This window comes from Piliocolobus tephrosceles, chromosome 4 (genome assembly GCF_002776525.5).
Source record: "Piliocolobus tephrosceles isolate RC106 chromosome 4, ASM277652v3, whole genome shotgun sequence".
Lineage (NCBI taxonomy): Eukaryota > Metazoa > Chordata > Mammalia > Primates > Cercopithecidae > Piliocolobus > Piliocolobus tephrosceles.
Window position 1 is genome coordinate 77,364,300 of NC_045437.1, and position 21,022 is coordinate 77,385,321.

At 36.2% G+C, this 21,022-nt stretch overlaps 1 protein-coding gene across 2 annotated transcripts in view; it reads left to right on the forward strand.

Annotated features, from left to right (window-relative positions):
• The window catches only part of MSH3 (mutS homolog 3), a 230,807-nt gene that overhangs the window by 18,057 nt on the left and 191,728 nt on the right, over positions 1-21,022 (forward strand). For both annotated transcript variants that reach the window (XM_023214955.2, XM_023214956.2), the window contains exons 7-8: positions 1,817-1,962; positions 5,758-5,924. In XM_023214955.2, the coding sequence (XP_023070723.2) occupies positions 1,817-1,962; positions 5,758-5,924 (313 nt within the window). The remainder of the gene's footprint in view (positions 1-1,816; positions 1,963-5,757; positions 5,925-21,022) is intronic.

Below are 21,022 nucleotides of genomic sequence, written 5' to 3' on the forward strand. Positions count from 1 at the left end.
TTATATCTTCCTTAGCCCATTTGTGGGTAGTAGTTAGGTACTTAGGACCTACAAGCTCCTCAGCGTCTTTCCAAAGTGAGACCTAACAAATAACTTATTGAAGCCAGGCATGGTGCCTCATGCCTATAATCCCAGCACTTTGGGAGGCTGAAGTGGGCAGATTACTTGAGCCCCGGAGTTTGAGACCAGTCTGGGCAACATGGCAAAACCCCATCTCTACAAAAAATACAAAAAAATTAGCTGGGCATGTTGGCACTTGCCCGTAGTCCCGGCTACTTGGGTGGCTGAGGTGGGACAATCATGTCAGCCTAGGAAGTAAAGGCTGCAGTGAGCCGTGATCATGCCACTGCATTGCAGCCTGGGTGACAGGAGTGAGACCCTGTCTCAAAAAAACAAACAGAAATTCAAAATGTGAAAAGAAAACTGAAGTCAGAATTAAGACAGAATTAAATGCCTATAAAATATAATGGTAGTCCATCTTCATTGTTAACTTTACAAAAATTTTATTACTTTTGAAAATGGATTGTGGGTGAAGTTTTCTCACTTTGTAAGAATTTTCAGTGTGCATAATGATTGCCCCTAAGTTTATGGTAATTCATAAATGCGGTGTGTTATTTGAAGCCAAATAATTTCAAAAGCAAAATTGTCAGTTTCAAAAGCCAAATAATTATATGTAAAATTAGATCAGGGTGCATTTAAAAAAAATTACTATGGAGTGGAATCAGTTCTCTGATAATGAAAGAATGCAGGGATAAGAAGGCCTTAAATGATACTGTGTGAAAGTGTTATTTCTGTTATGGTTTATTACAGATCTGCTTATTTCTCAGCTCATTTAATTCTAAGGACTGTTTTGTTCCATGAATACTATAAATAGGGAGCAGCTATCACTCAAAATGGGCTCCAAACTATTAACAACCTTGTGTTATTCTAAGCTGATGAGCCTGTAAGAACCTGGTATTTTTATTTTTTCTTTTGCCGAAGCTTGAGTCTCTTATTTGAAGCCCATTTCTAGTACAGTCCCCCTTCCTGCTTTTCCTTGGCTGCTTTTATGGCTCCTATGTCCTGATGTCCAAAGATATGCCCAGACTTTGCCCCAAATCAGCTTTCATCCCTGAGATTTAGTTAATGGACTCATTTTATACACACATACACAGACATACACACACATATAATGTATATATGTTTCTGTTTTCTCATGTCTTTAAAAAATTCTCTTGCTATATCTGGGAGCTTTTAGGCACATTAAAAGAGGAAAATAATTTACACCATTTTAGTGTATTTATACTTTGAATTGTGGAATTAAACATTATGGGATTGTTAAGGATTCAAGTCTCAGCACCATCCAAGTGAAGAAGTGGGTTTTTTGGGCCTCTCTGGGGTTTGATGTACTCCACTAAGCCCTTTGGAAGTAAGATACTGGTTATCTGTCTTTATGATCTTTATATCTTAGGAAAGATAAGGAATGCAACTATGATCTAAATAAATTGGAAGAATGAATACTGGGCAGATTTTGCAAAGAGCAAAAGTACTGGGTGAAACGGGCCATCATTTTATTATTTATATCTTTATTCTTATTTTTTTATTTTGTAGAGACAGGATCTTGCTATGTTGCCCAGGGTGGTCTCTCAAACTCCTGGCCTTAAGTGATCCTACCAGCTTGGCCTCCTAAAGCGCTGGGATTACAGGTGTGAGCCATTGCGCCTGGCTGTGAACCATTATTTTAAAGGAGAAAATAGTTAATATTATTGGAAATTTAGCATTATTAGCATTTAGAATTTAAAAATAAAAATGATTATTTTTCTTTAATTATTATTAAATGTGAATCCCCTAATCAAGCTGGATGATGCTGTAAATGTTGATGAGATAATGACTGATACTTCTACCAGCTATCTTCTGTGCATCTCTGAAAATAAGGAAAATGTTAGGGACAAAAAAAAGGGCAACATTTTTATTGGCATTGTGGTAAGTACTTTGCAGGTGAGGAACAAATGTTAGATGTTCATGGTATCTCTAAATATGACCTATCATGTATAGTTTATAATAAAGATACCTGATGAAGTGTACCCTCAGATAATTATATAAGAAAAACATTTTTTCACAATATTATGTATTAAATCACTAGTTACAATTTTCTCATGGCTACTTGGTACTTGTATCAGTCCGTTCTCATATTGCTATAAGGAACCACTTGCGACTGGGTAATTTATAAAGAAAAGAGGTTTAATTGGCTCACGATTCCACAGGCTGTACAGGAAGCATGGCTGGGGAGGCCTCAGGAAACTTACAATCCTGGCAGAAGGCAAAGGGGAAGCAATGACATCTTCACAAGGCTAGCAGGGGAGAGAGTGAAGGGGGAAGTGCTACACACTTTTAAACAACCAGATATTGTGAGAACTATCATGAGAAGAGCAAGGGGGAAATCTGGCCTCACAATCTAATCACCTGCCACCAGGTCTCTCCCTCAGCATTGGGGATTACGATTCAACATGAGATTTGGGTGGGTACACAGCTAAACTATATCAGTACTCTATGCTATGGAGAGATCCAGTTGGTTTTGGTCCATGTGCCCTGGAATTTTAAGGTTGAGACAGACACAATGGCAGACATGCATGGGGACAATGTACAGATAGCAGAATAAAACACTAAGCCAACACAGGCATGGGTGGCAAAGTGTTCTATAAATTTCCTCTAGGGATTTGAAATTAAACATGAATGACTATGGTATTATATTTAGATTTGGAGGAAGGGATATTTAGAAATGATAATTGGCTGATATAAAATGCCATACTAAATTAATATTAGGATTATTTATAGTTTTCTAGATAAATGTAATTTGTGAATTTATTTTTATTTTTATTTATTTATTTGAGGTGGAGTTTCGCTCCTGTTACCCAGGCTGGACTGCAATGGGTGCGATGGAGTACAATGGCGTGATCTCGGCTCACTGCTCCTGGGTTCAAGCAATTCTCTTGCCTCAGCCTCCCGAGTAGCTGGGACTACGGGCACCCATTGCCACACCAGGCTAATTTTTGTATTTTTAGTAGAAATGGGGTTTTACCACGTTGGACAGGCTGGTCTTAAACTCCTGACCTCAGGTGATCTGCCCACCTTCGCTTCCCAAAATGTTAGGTTTACAGGCGTGAGCCACCGTGCCTGGCCAAATCATAGTTTTATTGATTTTTCTGGCGGTTTATGAATAAATTTGCCCATTTACAGACTTACCTGGACTCTACTAAAAGTCTTAGACTTTTTAAGGCCCTTCAGAACAATCAGACACCCCTTTTCTGTTGTAAGTTAAACACATGTGGAACTCTGTCCAAGTAAAAACTAATTCTCTTTGCTTTTTCTAATTTCTATAGTCAGTGGCAATATCAACAAAAATTCTTACAACTTGAATGTCTCCAATGTGCCTTTTAATACCTTATTTTGACTGCATAACTCTGTGTTAACTTGACATTTGCTTAACCAATAAGCCCTTCTTTCAGAGAGTTAGCATTCCTGTTGGTGTTAGACAGCTCTAAATGATATTTTTATCCTTGAGAAGCACGTTTTATCTAGCTATAGGCAGTTGGACCTATCTACAAATAGTAAAGTTATTTACTTTTAAGCTTTAACATATGTAATGTGCTATTTTATATTTACCTAAAACTCAGTCTAAAGAACAGAGTTGATAGTATATAATTCCTACTTAGTGCATTTGGAAATGCCATCTGGTCTACCACCAAAGTTAACCATGTGTGTGAACTGGGACTCAGAAAAATGAAAACAGCTGTTTGCCCTTCAAGCATTTTCTTGGGGGCTGTCCTTTACTTCAGCAACCACTTTTGGGCTGATGACATCCTGAGCTCTGGGTCCAAGCTGCACCTCTCCTGAGCTCCAGGCTCCTGCATCCAAATTTTTATTGAACAAAGACACTTAGAATTTACTCTGGCTCCTCAAACTCAGCGTGACTGAAATTGATCTTATCTTCCTTTACCCTCAACACTGTTTTCCCTGTCATGATGGGTGTCACCCATTGCCCGGTCACTATGTGGGAGTCACCTTTTAAGAACTGGTAATTAGTCTGAAATTAAGGGCTTTGCTGTTGTAGTAGCACTGTAGTCAGGCTCTGTGCCTTCAGTCTGGGCAGTGCAGTTTTATACAGACTGATTTTAGGTTTCTCAGTGTGTCACATATCACACAGGGTAATAGATGTTGTGAGTATTGCAGTATGGACCATTTCTCTGATTAAAGAAAAAGGGAATTCAGCTGACTGAAAAATTTGTTATTTTGACATCTGTACCTGGTTTTTGTAAATGCTTGGTTTATAGATTGGTATATAAATTTACATATGTATCCTTATGTACTGATAGTCTATCTCTCTAGGCTCTAGAGAAAGCCTCTGGGCTAGAATTAAGGATGTTCTTTAATTACAGTTAGAGAAACTGTAACACTGCCTCCAACCCATAAGATCCCTGGGTGTCCATTCCCTCCAGAGGTGACTGTAATCCAGACTTTTAAGATAATAATTTCCTTGCTTTTAGTTGGAACTTTTAGTTCCAGCCTTACCACCTTAAACTTTATATACAAATGTCAATATAGTGTGTGTATTCTTCTGGGGTTTGCTCCTTTTGTTTACCATTTTGTATGAGAGATTTATTTACATTTGTCACTGTAGTTCTCTCATTGCCTTGTCCTGTTTCATTTTATGATCTATAGTTTATTCATTCCTCTGTTGATGGACATGTGCATTCTTTCTAGTTTACAGTTGTACAGAGAATGCTGCTGTAAATATTTTTGTATGTCTTGTTTCGTATACAAATGCCTGAGTTTCTCCAGAGTATATCCCTGGGGGAGGAATTGCTGAATTATAGGGTATGGATACTTCAACATTCCTAGATGATGCCTTGCTATTGTCAGAAGTGGCTTTCCGTCAGTAGTGTATGAACATAGGGATTGGTGATTTTTCCTTTTTTAAGCTAATGCAGCCTGTAACTAGCTCCCATGGCTTTCATAAGGATCCATAGTGGCTAACAGTGTGTACTGGGGAGTAGTCAGATTTCCTGGGTTTGAATCTTTGACTCTACTCCATTGTCACTCTGGGACCTTGGCTGGAAACTTCCCATCACTTCTCCAAACCATGATCTTTTCCAGTTTATCTTTGCTATTATTGGCTTAGGATGTTAGGGAGTAGGTTCAGGTTGGCATGATGATTCCACTGGATAGACTGTCTACTTGGGCTTCATTCAGAGTTTGGTAAAGTATACTTTTTATGGGTTACTTTGATGTATGAGGTAGTAATTTACTGCTGTTCTGGTGGTCTGGTTACTAGGACCATATCACTTGTTACTTTGAGTGATAACTACTATTTGTACAGTGCTTTATAGTTCACAAAGAATTCATGTTTATTTTATAATTTGATCCTTACAATAACCTTATGAGAGAAGTAGACTGGTTTGATTCCATTTACAGAGGAAGAAACTGAGGCCTGGCAGTGTTTGGTAATTTGCCATAGTCACTCCGCTAGGTATATTAACTCCAGGCCTCATATTCAGGGTGGCTCTTGGAAATCTGATTTATAGCATGGTTTAGATATCTGTGAGTCTGACTCTTCATGTGAGAGTGTTGAAAAGCAAACAGGTTTCTAACACTTTAGGAATAGAGTACATACATACTCCTGAGTGTATCATCTTTACCTTTTCAATGTTTATGCTGTGTTATAGCCATAACTGGGAAAATACATTTTTCCTATAACATTATATTTGTATTTGTTTTTAGGGAGTGCAGCCTGCCACAGGCGAGGTTGTGTTTGATAGTTTCCAGGACTCTGCTTCTCGTTCAGAGCTAGAAACCCGGATGTCAAACCTGCAGCCAGTAGAGCTGCTGCTTCCTTCGGCCTTGTCCGAGCAAACAGAGATGCTCATCCACAGAGCCACATCTGTTAGGTAAGTTGGCGCATCACTGGAAAATAATACTGATTCTAAAACTTAGGTTTAGTTCCAAAACTGATACTTACTAAAGTTACTAAAAATAGTTTTTACTTATAAAAATTGTAAAACAAAAAGTAAAACAACCAAGCTGGGCATGGTGGCACATGCCTGTAATCCCAGCCACTTGGGAGACTGAGAAGGAAGGATTACTTGAGCCCCGGAATTTGAGACCAGCCTGGGCAACTAAGGTGAGACCCCATATCTAAAAAACAAAGAAAAGAAACACCACCTGCCCCTACTATCACCTTAATGTAGGACTTTAGAAGGCAGTCTTTTTGAAGAGGTTTCTGGTATTATTTAATGATATTATTTGATAATTACAGGGTTTATGATATTTAATTATATTATTGGTAATCTTTTAGTTTCTGGAGATAATTTAGAGTTCACTTCTTAAAAAGTTTATGTAACTTTGGAAATGCTTTGTCTATGCTGCAAGTTTCAATTCATGGCTGTGTCCAGTGGTTTTATTTACTAGATCTAAAATCAGACCACTTATTTATGAAGCAGTGTGCTAGGCACTGTGCATACAGAGGAAGAAGATGTGGTTATGATATATGTCTGGCAGAGTTTACAATCCCACAGGAGAGGAAGATGTGTGCATACCTAACTGGACTTAAAGGCATGATGTATTAAGTGCTAAATGTGAAGGTGCCTTTTTGGAAAGATTCTGTACTGCCACCTGGAGTGTGGTGGGAAAGAGACCAGAAAGGTGTGCTGGGTGAAGCCAGAAAGGTGTGCTTCACTGAAGCGTGAAGTAGACTGTATATTGAGGAATTTGGACTTTCGACTAGGCAGAGAAGCCCATGAGGATTTTCATGCAGTAGGCGGACAAATCATTTAGAAAATCAAAGCCAGGCACAGTGGCTCACGGCTGTAACCCCAGCACTTTGGGAGGCTGGGCGGATGGATCACTAAGGTCAGGAGTTCAAGACAGTTTGGCCAACATGGCAAAACTCCGTTTCTACTAAAAAAATACAAAAATTAGCTGGGTGTGGTGGCAGACACCTGTAATCCCAGCTACTCCGGAGGCTGAGGCAGAGTAATCGCTTGAACCTGGGAGGCAGAGGTTGCAGTGAGCCAAGATCACACCACTTCACTGCAGCCTGGGCGAAAGAGCGAGAGCAAGAGTCTGTCTCAAAAAAAAAAAAAAAAAACCGAAAAGAAAATCAAACTGATGATTAAGTGAAGTTCTCTGTGTTTATTTGTCCTTAGTGTTGTGTTCATTTTCATTTGAATTTAATTTCTTTCAAAGTAGCTTTCATAATTTGTTTTTCTGATGATAAAACTAATATATGTTCATTTAGAAGACAAAAAAAAAAAAGGATAAAAGTCATAAGTTGAATTCTGTAACCCAGAGCAAATGACTAGTAAACATTTTGGCATATTATTTCCATGTGTGTATATCACTTTTTTCCATTTGTGAACTTGCATTCCTGCTGCAAAATCACTTTTGTATCCTGTGAGTTGTTTTTTTTTTTTTTTTATACTTTAAAATTCCCCATTTTTAAAACCTTATTGCAGAAAATTTCAAATTCACACAAAATTATACAGAATAGTGTCATGAACTCCTATGAATCTATCAACCAACTTCAGCATTTCTCAGTACCAATCTCATTTTTCTACCCTCCCTCCCCTTTTCTCTCTCCCTGGATTATTGGCTTTGAAGCAAATCCTAGTGAGCATCATTTTATCCTCTAATATATTCAGTAGGTACGCTTAAAAACAAATAAGTACACAACATTGTCATATAAGTGTGTCATAATTTATCTATTCCATTTTTATTGTATTCATTTTTTCAGTATTACAAATACTGTTATGATGAATATCCATATGTAGAAATACTCAAGTGCATTTCTGATTATTTCCTTAAGATAAACTCCTGAAAATGGAATTAACTGGATCAAAGGGTATGAATGTTTATAAAGCTCTTGATTGCTTGCTAGAAATGGTAATGTCAGTTTATACTTCTACCGGTATAGTCTAGGAGGGTTCTTTGAACGTTTGTTCACATTGTGGGTGATCACTTAAATAATCTCTGCCAGTCACATAGGTGAAAAATTTTGCATCAGATCTCTTTATTTTGATCTTAATCCTTTTCTGACCATATGTTCAAACTTGAATAATTAAAAGTCAAACGGTAAACTTATAAGGAGGGCTGCTTTTACAGAACTGAAAACATTAATAAAATCTTGAAAAAAATTTTAAAGGTAGGCTTCTATATTGTATTTTCAATATTTCCTATCATTTCTTTGCTAGAAATGGTAATATGAGAAATGGCAATCAGGAGCTTTATAAATATTCATATTCTCTGATCCACTGAATTCCATTTTCAGGAATTTATCTTAAGGAAATATTCAGAAATTGCACACGAATATTTCTATATGTGGATATTCATCCTAACAGTATTTGTAATACTGAAAAAGTGAATATAATAAAAATGGAATGGATAAATTATGATAAATGGATAAATTATGATTTCCTGTCTTTGATTATATAGTTCATTTTCCTTTATATTTTATTAACTTAGTATATATTTTATTTAGATTGAGTCTAAAGTCAATCAATTTTATCAACACATTCATTATTTTTTCCACTTAATTTTATAAAATAACAAAGGCAAAATTCGATAAAATATCAAAATATTTCACAATGACAGACATTGCCAAAAGTGAATTTTTGTTTGGCAAGCAGCATTCATTGGTGGTATTCCTAAATGTTTGTTCATCACATGAGATTTAAAAGCTCGAATTTGGCATATCAAAGAAAATTTAGGTGTCTTATGTGGGTTTTACCAAATTTAATGCCTGCTTTTGTCTTATTTTAATTTGAATTTCTCTAGTTAGCATTGTGAATAATTTTCCCTGTGTTTACTGACCATGTGTGATTTTTCATTCTTTGCACTTTTTTTTGTACCCTTTGATCATTGTCACTTTATTTGCATATTGGACTAAGCAAAGTCAAAAGTGAAGTCTGCATTTCTGTGGAGTTCCTACAGCTAATTTATATCTATGGACAGAATGAAGTAGAGGAAATTCAAAAGTTAGCGGGGTCAAACAGTGTGGACTCTTGTGAGTTAGGGTTTGGGTTGGAAAACTAGCTCTTCACCTTAGTGACTTTGAGTAAGTTATCTACTGTGTTGTCCTTCAATGTCCTTTATATTGGTATTAAGATTGCTTACCTCATGGGGTTGTAGTAAGGATTAAATAAGTTAGTATGGGTAAAGCACCGGAAATAGTACCTGCTGTAGAAAGCTCTCTATAAGAGGAAATGTTGTTTTTATATTTTAATTAAAAAAAAGTTTCTGTGGCTGGGCGCTGTGGCTCATGCTTGTAATCCCAGCACTTTGGTAGGCCAAGTCAGGCGGATCACAAGATCAGGAGTTTGAGACCAGCCTGACCAAAATAGTGAAACCCCATCTCTACTAAAAATACAAAAATTAGCCAGGCATGATTAAAGTTTTTTGTAGGTACATAATAGATGTATATATTTATGGGTTACATGAGATATTTTCATACAGACATGCAATGCATAATAAACACATCAGGGTAAATGGGGCATCCATCTCCTCAAACATTTATCCTTTGTGTTACAAACAATCCAATTATACTCTTTTAGTTATTTAAAAATGTACAATTAAATGATTTTTGACTGTAGTCATGCTGCTGCACTATCAAATACTAGGTTTTATTCTTTCTGTTTTTTTTGTACCCATTAACCATCTCCAGTTCCCTTCTCAGTTTTTGGTAACTGTCTTTCTACTCTCTACCTCCATGAGTTCAATTATTTTAATTTTTAGCTCCCACAAGTAGGTGAGAATATGCGAAGTTTATCTTTCTGTGCCTGGCTTATTTCATGTAACATAATGACCTCCAGTGCCATCCATGTTGTTGCAAATGACAGGATTTCATTCCTTTTTATGGCAGAATGCTACTCCATTGTATATATGTACCACATTTTCTTTACCCATTTGTCTGCTGACAGACACCTGGGTGCTCCCAAATCTTAGCTGTTGTGAATAGTGCTGCAGTAAACATGGAAGTGCACATATCTTTTCTATATACTGATTTCCCTTCTTTTGAGTATATACCTAGCAGTGGGATTGCTGGATCATACGGTAGTTCTATTTTTAGTTTTTTAGTAGTTTTTTTCAAGCTACTCTCTATATTGGTTGTACTAATTTACATTCCCACCAACAGTATGTGAGGGTTCCCTTTTCTCCACATCCTCACCAGCATTTATTATTGCCTGTCTTTGGATAAAAGCCATTTTAACTGAGGTGAGATGGTATCTCATTGTAGTTTTGATTTGTATTTCTGTGATGAACAATGGTGTTGAGAGCTTTTCATATACCAGGCTGCCATTTGTATGTCTTCTTTTGAGAAATGTCTATTTGTCTCTTTTTAAATTGGATAATTACATTTTTCCTGTAGAGTTGTTTGAGCTCCTTATATGTTGTGGTTATTAATCCCTTGTCAGATGGGCAGTCAACATATATTTTCTTCCATTCCATGGGTTGTCTCTTCACTTTGTTGATTGTTTCTGTTGCTGTGCAGAAGCTTTTTAACTTCATATAATTCCATTTGTCCATCTTTGCTCTGGTTGCCCTATTACTCAAGAAATCTTTGTCCAGTTCAGTGTTCTGGAGAGTTTCCCCAATGTTTTCTTTTAGTCATTTCTAATGTGACATTTTATTTTTAAGTCTTTAATCAATTTTTGATTTGATTTTTGTATATGGCAAGCGATGGGGTCTAGTTTCATTGTTCTGCATATGGATGTCCAGTTTTCCCAGCACCATTTATTGAAAAGACTGTCCTTTCCTCAGTGTATGTTCTTGGCACCGTTGTCAAAAACGAGTTCACTGTAGATGTATGGATTTATCTCTGGGTTCTCTATTATGTTCCACAGGTGTGTGTGTCTGTTTTTATGCCAGTACCGTACCGTTTTGGTTACTATAGCTCTGTAGTGTAATTTGAAGTAAGGTAATGTGATTCTTCCAATTTTGTCCTTTTTGCTTAGGATACATTTGGCTATTCTGGGCCTTTCATTGTTCATATACATTTTAGGCTTATTTTTTCTATTTCTGTGAAAAATGTCACTGATATTTTGATAGGGATTGCACTGAATCTGTAGATTGCTTTGGACAGTATGGATGTTTTAACAATATTTATTCTTCTAATTCGTGAACATGGAATATCTTTCCCATTTTTGTGTGTTCTCTTCAATGTTTTACATCAGTGTTTTATAGTTTTTATTGTAGAGATCTTTTCACTTCTTTGGTTAACTCCTAGTTATTTTATTTTATTTGTAGCTATTATAAATGGGATTACTTCTTTGATTTCTTTTTCATACTGTTGACTGTTAGTATATAGAAATGCTACTGGTTTTTTGTATGTTGATTTTGTGTCCTGCAACTTTACTGAATTTGTTGATGAGTTCTGACAGTTTTTTTGTAGAGTCTTTAGGTTTTTCCAAATATAAGACCACTTCATCTGCAAACAAGAATAATTAGACTTCCTCCTTTCCAATTAGGATGCCCTTTATTTCTTTGTCTTGTCTGATTGCCCTAGTTAGGACTATTATGTTGAATAGCAGTGGTGGCAGTGGGCATCATTATCATATTCCAGATCTTAGAGGAAAGGCTTTCAATATTTCTCAATTCAGTATGATAATAGCTGTGAGTCTGTTTTATATGGCTTTTATTATGTTGAGGTATGTTCCTTCTATACCCAGTTGTTTGAGAGTTTTTATCATGAAGGGTTGTTGAGTTTTATCAAATCCTTTTTCAGCATCAATTGAAATGATTATGTGGTTTTTGTTCCTCATTCTGTTAATATGATGTATCATAGTGACTGATTTGCCTATGTTGAACCATCCTTGCGTCTCTGGGATAAATTCTACTTGGTCATGATAAATGATCTTTTTTAATGTGTTGTTGAATTTGGTTTGCTAGTATTTTGCTGAGGATTTTTGCATCAATATTCATCAGAGATACTGGCCTCTAATTTTCTTTATTTGATATGAATTTGTCTTATTCTGGTGTCAGGGTAATACTGGCCTCATAGAATGAGTTTGGAAGTATTCTCTTCTCTTTTTTCTTTTTCTGGAACAATTTGAGGAAAATGGGTCTAGTTCTTTAAATGTTTGGTAGAATTCAGCCGTGAAGCCATTGAGTCTCGGACTTTTCTTTGCTGGGAGACTTTATTATGGCTTCAATCTCATTACTTGTTGTTGATCTGTTCAGGTTTTGGATTTCTTCGTGGTTCGGTGTTGGTGGATTGCATGTGTTTAGGAATGTATCTGTTTCTTCTAGATTTTTTTAATTTATTGGCATATGGTTTCTCATAGTAACCGCTAATGATCCTTTGAATTCCTGTAGTGTCAGTTTTAATGTCTTCTTTCTCATCTCTAATTTTATTTATTTGCGGTTTCTCTTTTTCATAGTCTGGATAAAGTCTTATCAGTTTTATCTTTTCAAAAAGCTAACTTTTGGTTTGTTGATCTTTTGTATTGTTTTCTTTGTTGTAATTTCATTTATTTCTGCTCTGATTTTTATTTTTATTTTATATTAATTTTGGGTTTGGTTTGCTCTTGCTTTTCTAGTTCTTCAAGGTTTATCATTTAGTTATTTATTTGAAATTTTTCCTCTTTTTTGATGTAGGTGCTTTTAGCTATAAACTTCCCTCTTAGTACAGCCGTCACTGTATGCCATAGGTTTTGGTATGTGTTTTATTTGTTTCAAGAAATTTTTAAGTTTCCTTGTTGATCTCTTCATTGACCCACAGGTCATTCAGGAGCGTATTGTTTAATTTCCATGTGTTTGTATAGTTTCCAAAATTCTTGTTTTTGATTTCTAGTTTTATTTCATTGTGGTCAGAGAAGATTCTTGATATTATTTCAGTTTTTTTGAATGTTTTAAGACTTCTTTTGTGACCTAATGTATGATCTAATCTTGGGAATGATTAGATCATTCACGCTATAATGATTAGATCCTCTACATGCTGAGGAAAAGAAAGTGTATTCTGTAACCATTGAATGCAATGTTCTCTGAATATCTATTAGGGTCATTTCTAGTGAAGATTAAGTCTGATGTTTCTTTATTTATTTTCTGTCAGGAAGATCTGTCCAAGTGGGATGTTGAAGTATCCAGCTGCTATTTTTTTTTCTCTCTCTCTTTTTTTTTGAGACAGAGTCTTGCTCTGTCACCCAGTGGGGAGTGCGGTGGCGTGATCTCAATTCACTGCAACCTCCGCCTCCTGGGTTTAAGTGGTTCTCCTGCCTCAGCCTCCCAAGTAGCTGGGATTACAGGAGTGCGCCACCATGCCTGGCTAATTTTTTTGTATTTTAGTAGAGACAGGGTATGGGGTTTCACCATGTTGTCCAGGCTGGTCTTGAACTCCTGACCTCAAGTGATGTGCCTGCCTCGGCCTCCCAAAGTATGGGGATTACAGGTGTGAGCCACTGCACCTTGCCTCTTTTTTTTTTTTTTTTTTTTTGAGACAGAGTCTCACCCTTGCCCAGGCTGGAGTGCAGTGGCATGATCTCAGTTTGCTGCAACCTCCACCTCCTGGGTTCAAGCGATTCTTCTGCCTAAGCCTCCTGAGTAGCTGGGACTACAGGCAGGTGCCATCATGCCCGACTAATTTTTGTATTTTTACAATATTAGAGACAGGGTTTCAGCATGTTCGCCAGGCTGGTCTCGACCTACTGACTTCAAGAGATCTGCCTGCCTCTGCCTCCCAAAATGCTGGGATTACAAGCATGAGCTACCGCCTCCGGCCAGTCTTTCTTTAACTTGAATATTTGCTTTTCGTGTGTGTATGTTTCAGTGTTGGGTGCATATATATTTACAGTTATCATATTCTCTTGCTGAATTGACCCCTTTGTCATTATATAATGACCTTCTTTGTTTCCATATTTACAACCAGTAAACAATACAGTATTGAATTTGCAAGTACAAAATTTGTTTTGTTTTTGGTGATATCTTCTTGTCTGTTTTAAACACTGGTAGGTAGTTTTTTGTATCTCAGACTAAGTACCCCATTTTTTTCTTATGCTGTATACCTAAAGGTAAAAACAGCAGTTTTTGTCAGTTACTGGTTAATGACATTTTATTAATATTGAAGACATAATATGTTAAAGCTGTGTGAGGAAAGGCAAAAGAATGGCTTGGAATTGTGGAGTGTCTATCTTAAAATATTAGGTTTTTGATATTCTTAACTTTAACCACAAGAGGTCTCCAAAGGATTTTATATTCTGTGAATTGGTGTGCAACAGTTGCTAAAATATCTCTAAGTACAGACTGACTGACTTTGTATCATGTTGTGACTTAGAACAAATATTAGAGATGTAGTAAACTAAAATTATTACTCTTAAATAATGATATAGTATCAATTTTTCTTAGGTTATTTATTTTTATTTATGTAAAGTATGTTTATAAGATTTCAGCCTGGATCTTAGGGGATCAGTCTTACTATCTTGTTACACTTTCCTTTGTTGTAAAACTGTAGAAAAAGAAACCAATGGAAAGCAATAGTCTTGAGCCCTTTATCAATTGCAGTTAAGGTTGTTTTAGCTTAGAAATGTTACATGTTTATAGAAATGGTTGAGAGGAAAGCTTTAGAAAGCGATAAACAAATACTGTTAATATTTACTAGTTCTCAAGGAAACTGACTTTTAAGGTGAATCAGGGGGACATTACAAATGACAGTCAATTTTGTGTTCAAAGAAATGAGAGCTTCTTGAGCACTGGCATAGCCAAGGAAGGCTGTATGAAGAAGGTGGGCTTGGCTGGTACATTTGCAGGATAGAAGGCTTTGAGTTGGTAATGGGGAGGGAGGAAGGGTATGTTGTGTGTGTACAGAAATGATATAAGGTCTGAGGCACACAGGCTGGAAATATTAGAGAAGTGTGAAGACAGCAGGGAGATTTCTCTAATCAGAGGGAACTTTCATGTTGAGAATTGGGAAAGAAAGGGTGAAGGCCTATGAAATCCAGCAAATTGGTATGGACTCCTATAGAAGGCAGTAATGTTTCTGGGGAAAGGAATGGCATGATAGAAGGGAAGAGGTGAGTGTACTGCCTAGATGGGACAGTTGAATTTTAAAAACAAATATTTCCCTGAAGGAAAAAGAGGATACAGAGAAAAGAATCAGATCAAGGAGCTTAGAGAATGCCAGTAGTTGGAAATAGGAGCAAGAATAGAAACAGAAAGGGAGGAATTAAAGAGCTAGGTGGAGAACCAGGACAAGGTAGGGATGTGTAGTTATAATTTGTCACACATGATATAACCAGTGGTGTGAGCTAATTTTTTACATTATTGACTCTGTTATAATTTATTGACACTGTATGACATTTGGAAAGATACTTGGTTAAAAACTAGCCTTAGCTCGTTGATATCATTTGAAAAAGACGTGTGGAAGAATGTCCTGTGGTACCACAGTGACTTTAGCTATCTGACCTTTGAAATAAATGCTTGAACACAGAAGTGCTTCCTCAAAGATAGATGTGTATGCTGCAGATTTAAAGAAAACATTGACATCTTAATGTTGGGGAATAAGAATAACCTCTACTATGTTTACTTTGAGTGTTAGAAATATATTATTATGATGTCTTTTTGGCCACAGAGAGCCTTACATCATCTGAGGTTTAACCAAAAGTATTATCTAACATGATTCTTTATGCAGCGGCATAATACCACCTGAATGTCATTTATGGTGACACATATTTGAAATTACCATAGTAGCATTTTAATTTTGTGTTCATCTCTTATTAAATTAATTTATATAGTAGAAATTACTTATTACTTTGTGTTATTGTACTTTGACTTTCTAGTTTTTAATGGAAAATATTTAGCAGAGTTTTGGTGCCAAAATGAAGTGATTACTGTGAGGCTATGTAATTATCAGAGGAATTGTTACGCAAATTAGGTATCTGTGCTATGGCTGAAGTCCAACTTCTTTCTAATGTCATTTGAATTTAACATTAGTATAAAAGTTTAATTTTTTTTTTTTAAAGAATGAGAGTAAAAGAAACAACAACAGGTCTTACTCATTAATTTGGTTTAGAGGAAGTGTTTTACACATACGAAATGTTATTAAGTGATCAGTACTTGATGGTACCAATTTTGTGATTGTGATGTTACAGTTTGTTCTATCAGAGTTTAATAAGCTCAATTCTGTGGGTTCATATGAAGTCATTTCAATATAATTCTTAGCTATTAAGAGCCAAGTAAATGTGGAATGGTATACCAAATACTGGGTAGCATATGGATATGAATAACATAGCACCTAAATTAGGTGGGAAAGTGGGGCTGGGTAGAAAGAGGGCATCCCAGGAAGTGTGGTCACAGGATGGGAAAAGGGAATTGGTAACATTGAGTTGACTGGAGTGTTAGGAATATATGGGTCAAGAGTAGCCTGCAACAGAATCTAGTGCAGAAGAAGCTGTTCAGTGAGTATTTGCTGAATGATTGTGTTTAAGGCCAGAGAGGAAGACTGGAGCTGTTTCACTGAGGATGCTGGGCAGTAGTGGGAGGAACTGATACTTTATTTAGATGTTTCTCAAATTTGGCCTACCAACTTTTTAATTTACTACTTTGTGTTACAATTTTCTTCTTTAAGTTTGTTAAATTATAATTTAAAAAATTACAGAGTTAATATATGTTTGCTGTAAAAATGAAAAAAAGTCTATTTTAAAGGAAAAAATAATTTTTGCTAACCTCCCCATCCATTTGACTTAAATTAGTTTTATTATAACGTCACTTAAATATTTATAAACTGAAAACTTAGTGCTCTAGGTTTTATTGTACCTATGGTTTTTTTTTTGTTTTTTTTTTTGAGACAGAGTCTCGCTCTGTCGCCCAGGCTGGAGTGCAGTGGCCGGATCTCAGCTCACTGCAAGCTCCACCTCCTGAGTTTATGCCATTCTCCCGCCTCAGCCTCCCGAGTAGCTGGGATTACAGGTGCCCGCCACCTCGCCTGGCCAGTTTTTTGTATTTTTTAGGAGAGACAGGGTTTCACCGTGTTAGCCAGGATGGTCTCCATCTCCTGACCTCGTGATCCGCCTGTCTTGGCCTCCCAAAGTGCTGGGATTACAGGCTTGCGCCACCGCGCCCAGCCTATTATACCTATTTTAACAGGAATAAAGTCCAAGCAAAATTTGAGATTAAAGTAAATGTATGAAACTAATAAAATATAAATGAATGATTGCTTGGCATGAAGGGTGATGTTCTGCTGCTAAAAATAAACTGTTCCTGTCAATTCAAGTGGGATATATCCCCAACTAAGGACCAAGTTCTTTTTTTTTTTTTTTCCGATGAGCTTTATTTTATTTTTGAGCAGTTTGAGGTTCACAGCAAAATTGAGAGTAAGGTACAGAGTAAAGGTGTCGTATCATCAGTATTCTCCACCAGATCCTGTGCTATGATGTTGCTGTGATGTGCTGTATAAAGGCTCAAACCTTTCCTGCACGTTTTTTTTTTAAAGAGTAGGGATCTCGCTCTGCCACCCAAGCTGGAGTGCAGTGGTGTGGTCATAGCTCATTGCAGTCTTGAACTCCTGAGCTCAAGTGATCCTCTCACTTCAGCCTCCTGAACAGCATACTACTCAGGCACATACCTGTAGTCCTTGCTACTCAGGCATGCACTACCCCTCCCAGCTAATTAAAAAAAATTTTTTTTTTTGTAGAGATAGGTTCGGGCTATGTTGCCCAGGCTGGTCTCGAACTTCTGGCCTCAAGTGATCCTCTCCCCTTAGCCTTGCGAGTTCTTGGGATTACAGGCATGAGTGATTGCATTTAGCATCTTCCAATCTTTTTCTCTCTTCAAACCATGGTATAACTTAAGTGGTTTGCCCTCCATTTGGTACCAGTGTACGTGTTCAATTTTTTTTTTTTTTTTTTTTGAGAGGGAGTCTTGCTCTGTCACCCAGGCTGGAGTGCAGTGGCACAATCTTGGCTCACAGCAGCCTCTGCCTCCTGGGTTCAAGCGATTCTCCTGCCTCAGACTCCCAAGTAGCTGGGATTACAGGCACCTGCCACTATGCCTGGCTATTTTTGTATTTTCATCGAGACAGGGTTTCACTATGTAGGTCAAGCTGGTCTCGAACTCTTGACCTCAAGTGATCCGCCCGCCTTGGCCTCTGAAGTGCTGGGATTACAGGTGTGAGCCACCTCACCCGGCCATCCAGTTCAATTTTAGAACTACTTTGGTTTTATTTTTCTCATTAAACTTTCACCGTTAAGTGCTCCTTATTACTAATGTGATCTTAAACATAAACAGAAATTAAGAAACTGAAGCACGTAGCAATATTCATTTTAAAAGCTGATAATCCAGTTGATCTAAGACCTTAACCTAAGATCGTGAAATCAATTCGGTAGGTTGTGACTAACATTTTAAAAAAACATGATAGAAGTTACCAGAGTATATCACTTGTAGTAAGGGTATTTCATGAAATTCCTTTTTTTCAGTTTTATCTGTTTATGGATAATCTCTCTGTATATGTCTTCTAATCCTCTCTCCAATTCCTATCATGTTAGTAATTGTCCATGAAAATAATTAAACTCATAATTTAATATATTAATATGATTAATAAATGTTATTCATAGGTTATTTTATATATACATTCTTATTACCTGAAACTGATCAGATACTGCCCAGAAATGTATATTTGAATAGCACAACTGAAAAGTAGTTAATGTTTGGACTATGTATTTAAAATCCTAAAGCTGACATGATTCACAGACCAGATATTGCCTACATAGAAAATCTAGGAGAAGTGACAAATTATCAGAAGTTATAAGAATTCAGCAAGGCCATTAAATATAAGATCAGTTAATAAAAATGAATAGTCTTTCAATACAGCAGCAACAAATAGAAAATGAACAAAAATTTAAAAGATACTATTTAAAATAGCAACCACAATAATATTATCTAGGACTCTATTTACCAAAAAGAAAATAAGGTCTTAAGAAAATTTGGAAACTTTACTGAAAGATATTAAAGAACTAAATAAATACTGAAAAGATGCAACATGTTCATGAATGGAAAGATTCAGCATAAAGATATCAGTTCTCCTTAATATAAATTCAATGCAATTCTTTTTTTTTTTTTTTAATAATTTTGTGAGTACATAGTAGGGTACATGAGATGTTTTTCAATGCAATTCTAATCAAAAGGATAATGAGGTTTTTCACAGAAACTGACAAGCTACTTTTAAAAAGAAAGATCAAAGGGCCAATAATAAGTAAGACAACACTGAAAAAGGTAGATATATTTGCCCTGTCAAAACTCAAAACACATATATAAACATATACATGTACATTTATAATATATATAATTATATATTTTTATGTATATAATATATATATTTTATATATAACATATATTTTTTATATATATATGTTTTTTGGAGATGGGGGTCTCACTCTGTTGCCCAGGCTGGAGTGCAGTAGCACAATCTTGGCCTACTGCAACCTTCCTCTCCTGGGTTCAAGCAATTCTCCTGCCTTAGCCTCCCCAGTAGCTGGGACTACAGGCATGTGCCACCACGCCTGGCTAATTTTTGCATAGTTTTAATAGAGGTGGGGTTTCACTATAGTGTCCAGGCTGATCTTTAACTCCTGAATTTAAATGATCCTCCTGCCTTGGCCTCCCAAAGTGCTGGGATTGTAGGCATGAGCCACCATGCCTGGTCAAAACTCAAAACTTATAAAGCAGTGGTAAGGTAGTATGGAATTGGCATATGAAGAGAGTGGCAAATGGAGCAATGGAGCAGAAGAAAGATGGAGAAAACAAATTCATGCATACATAGGAAGTTCATGTGGCAGAGATGGCATTAGACATCCTGGGAGGGAGGGCTTATTCAATCGATGCTGCAGGGACAAACAGCTTTCCATACTGTAAAATTAAACCCTACTTCAGACCATATAGAAAATTTCAGTTGGAAAATATGTATGTATTCGTGACCTCAGGATCTGAAGAGATAACCTACACATGACATATACAAAAAGCACAAATCAAAGGAAACAATTAGTAAATCATGTAGCTTTTTTACAGGTTGCTCTAGGTATTACATTATATATACATAACTTATCACAGTGTACTTGTGTCATCGTTTTACCAGTTTGACTGAAATATAGAAACTTTACCTCTATCTATGCTTCTTTATCCTCCCCCATTTGTAATATAATTACCTTAAATATTATAATTGTCTTAAATATTTAGAAAGCATTATAATTTTTGCTTTAACCATCAGACATAATTTAGGAAACTCAGGAGGGGTTTACCTTGCTCTTTCTTTCCTGATGTTCTAAGGTTTCTTCTTTTTATTTTTCCTTTTTGTTTAGAGAACTTCCTTGAAGCGTTCTTTTAGAGTAGCTCTGCTTGTGACAGAGTCTCTTAGTTTTTCATCATGTAAGAATGCCTTGATTTGCCTTTCATTTTTGGAAGACATTTTTTGCCAGGCATGGGATTCTGGGTTGACAATTATTTTTTCAGCGCTAGAAAAATATTTTGCCACTTCCTTCTAGTCTTCATGGTTTCAGATGAGAAATCTACTATCATTCAAATTGTTTTACCCTATAGCTAAGGTATGATTTCTTTCTTGCTGCTGTCAAGATTTTTTTTTCTTTAGTTTTTAGAAGTTTAATTATGTGTCATGGAACATGTATCTTTGGCTTTATCCTTTTTGGGGTTCGCTCAACTTCTTGAATCTGAAAGTTTATGTCTCTTGCCAAATTTGTGAATACTTTGTCTATTATTACTTCAAGGTTTTTGTTGTTGTTGTGTTTTTTTTTTTTTTTTTCTTTTCTTTTTTGCCTTCTTTCTTTTCTTCTCTTGGGACTTTGATCACAAGAATGTTAGATCTTGTGTTATAGTCCCTGGGGCTCTATTCATTTTATTTTTATTCCAGTCTGTATCCTCTGTTTTTCAGATTTGGTAATTCCTATTGTTCTATGTTTCATTTCACTGATTCTTTCATCTGTTTCGTCTGTTGTGCTGTTGAGTACATCCACTGTTGTTATGTTTTTCACTTTGAAAAGTTTTGTTCATTTTT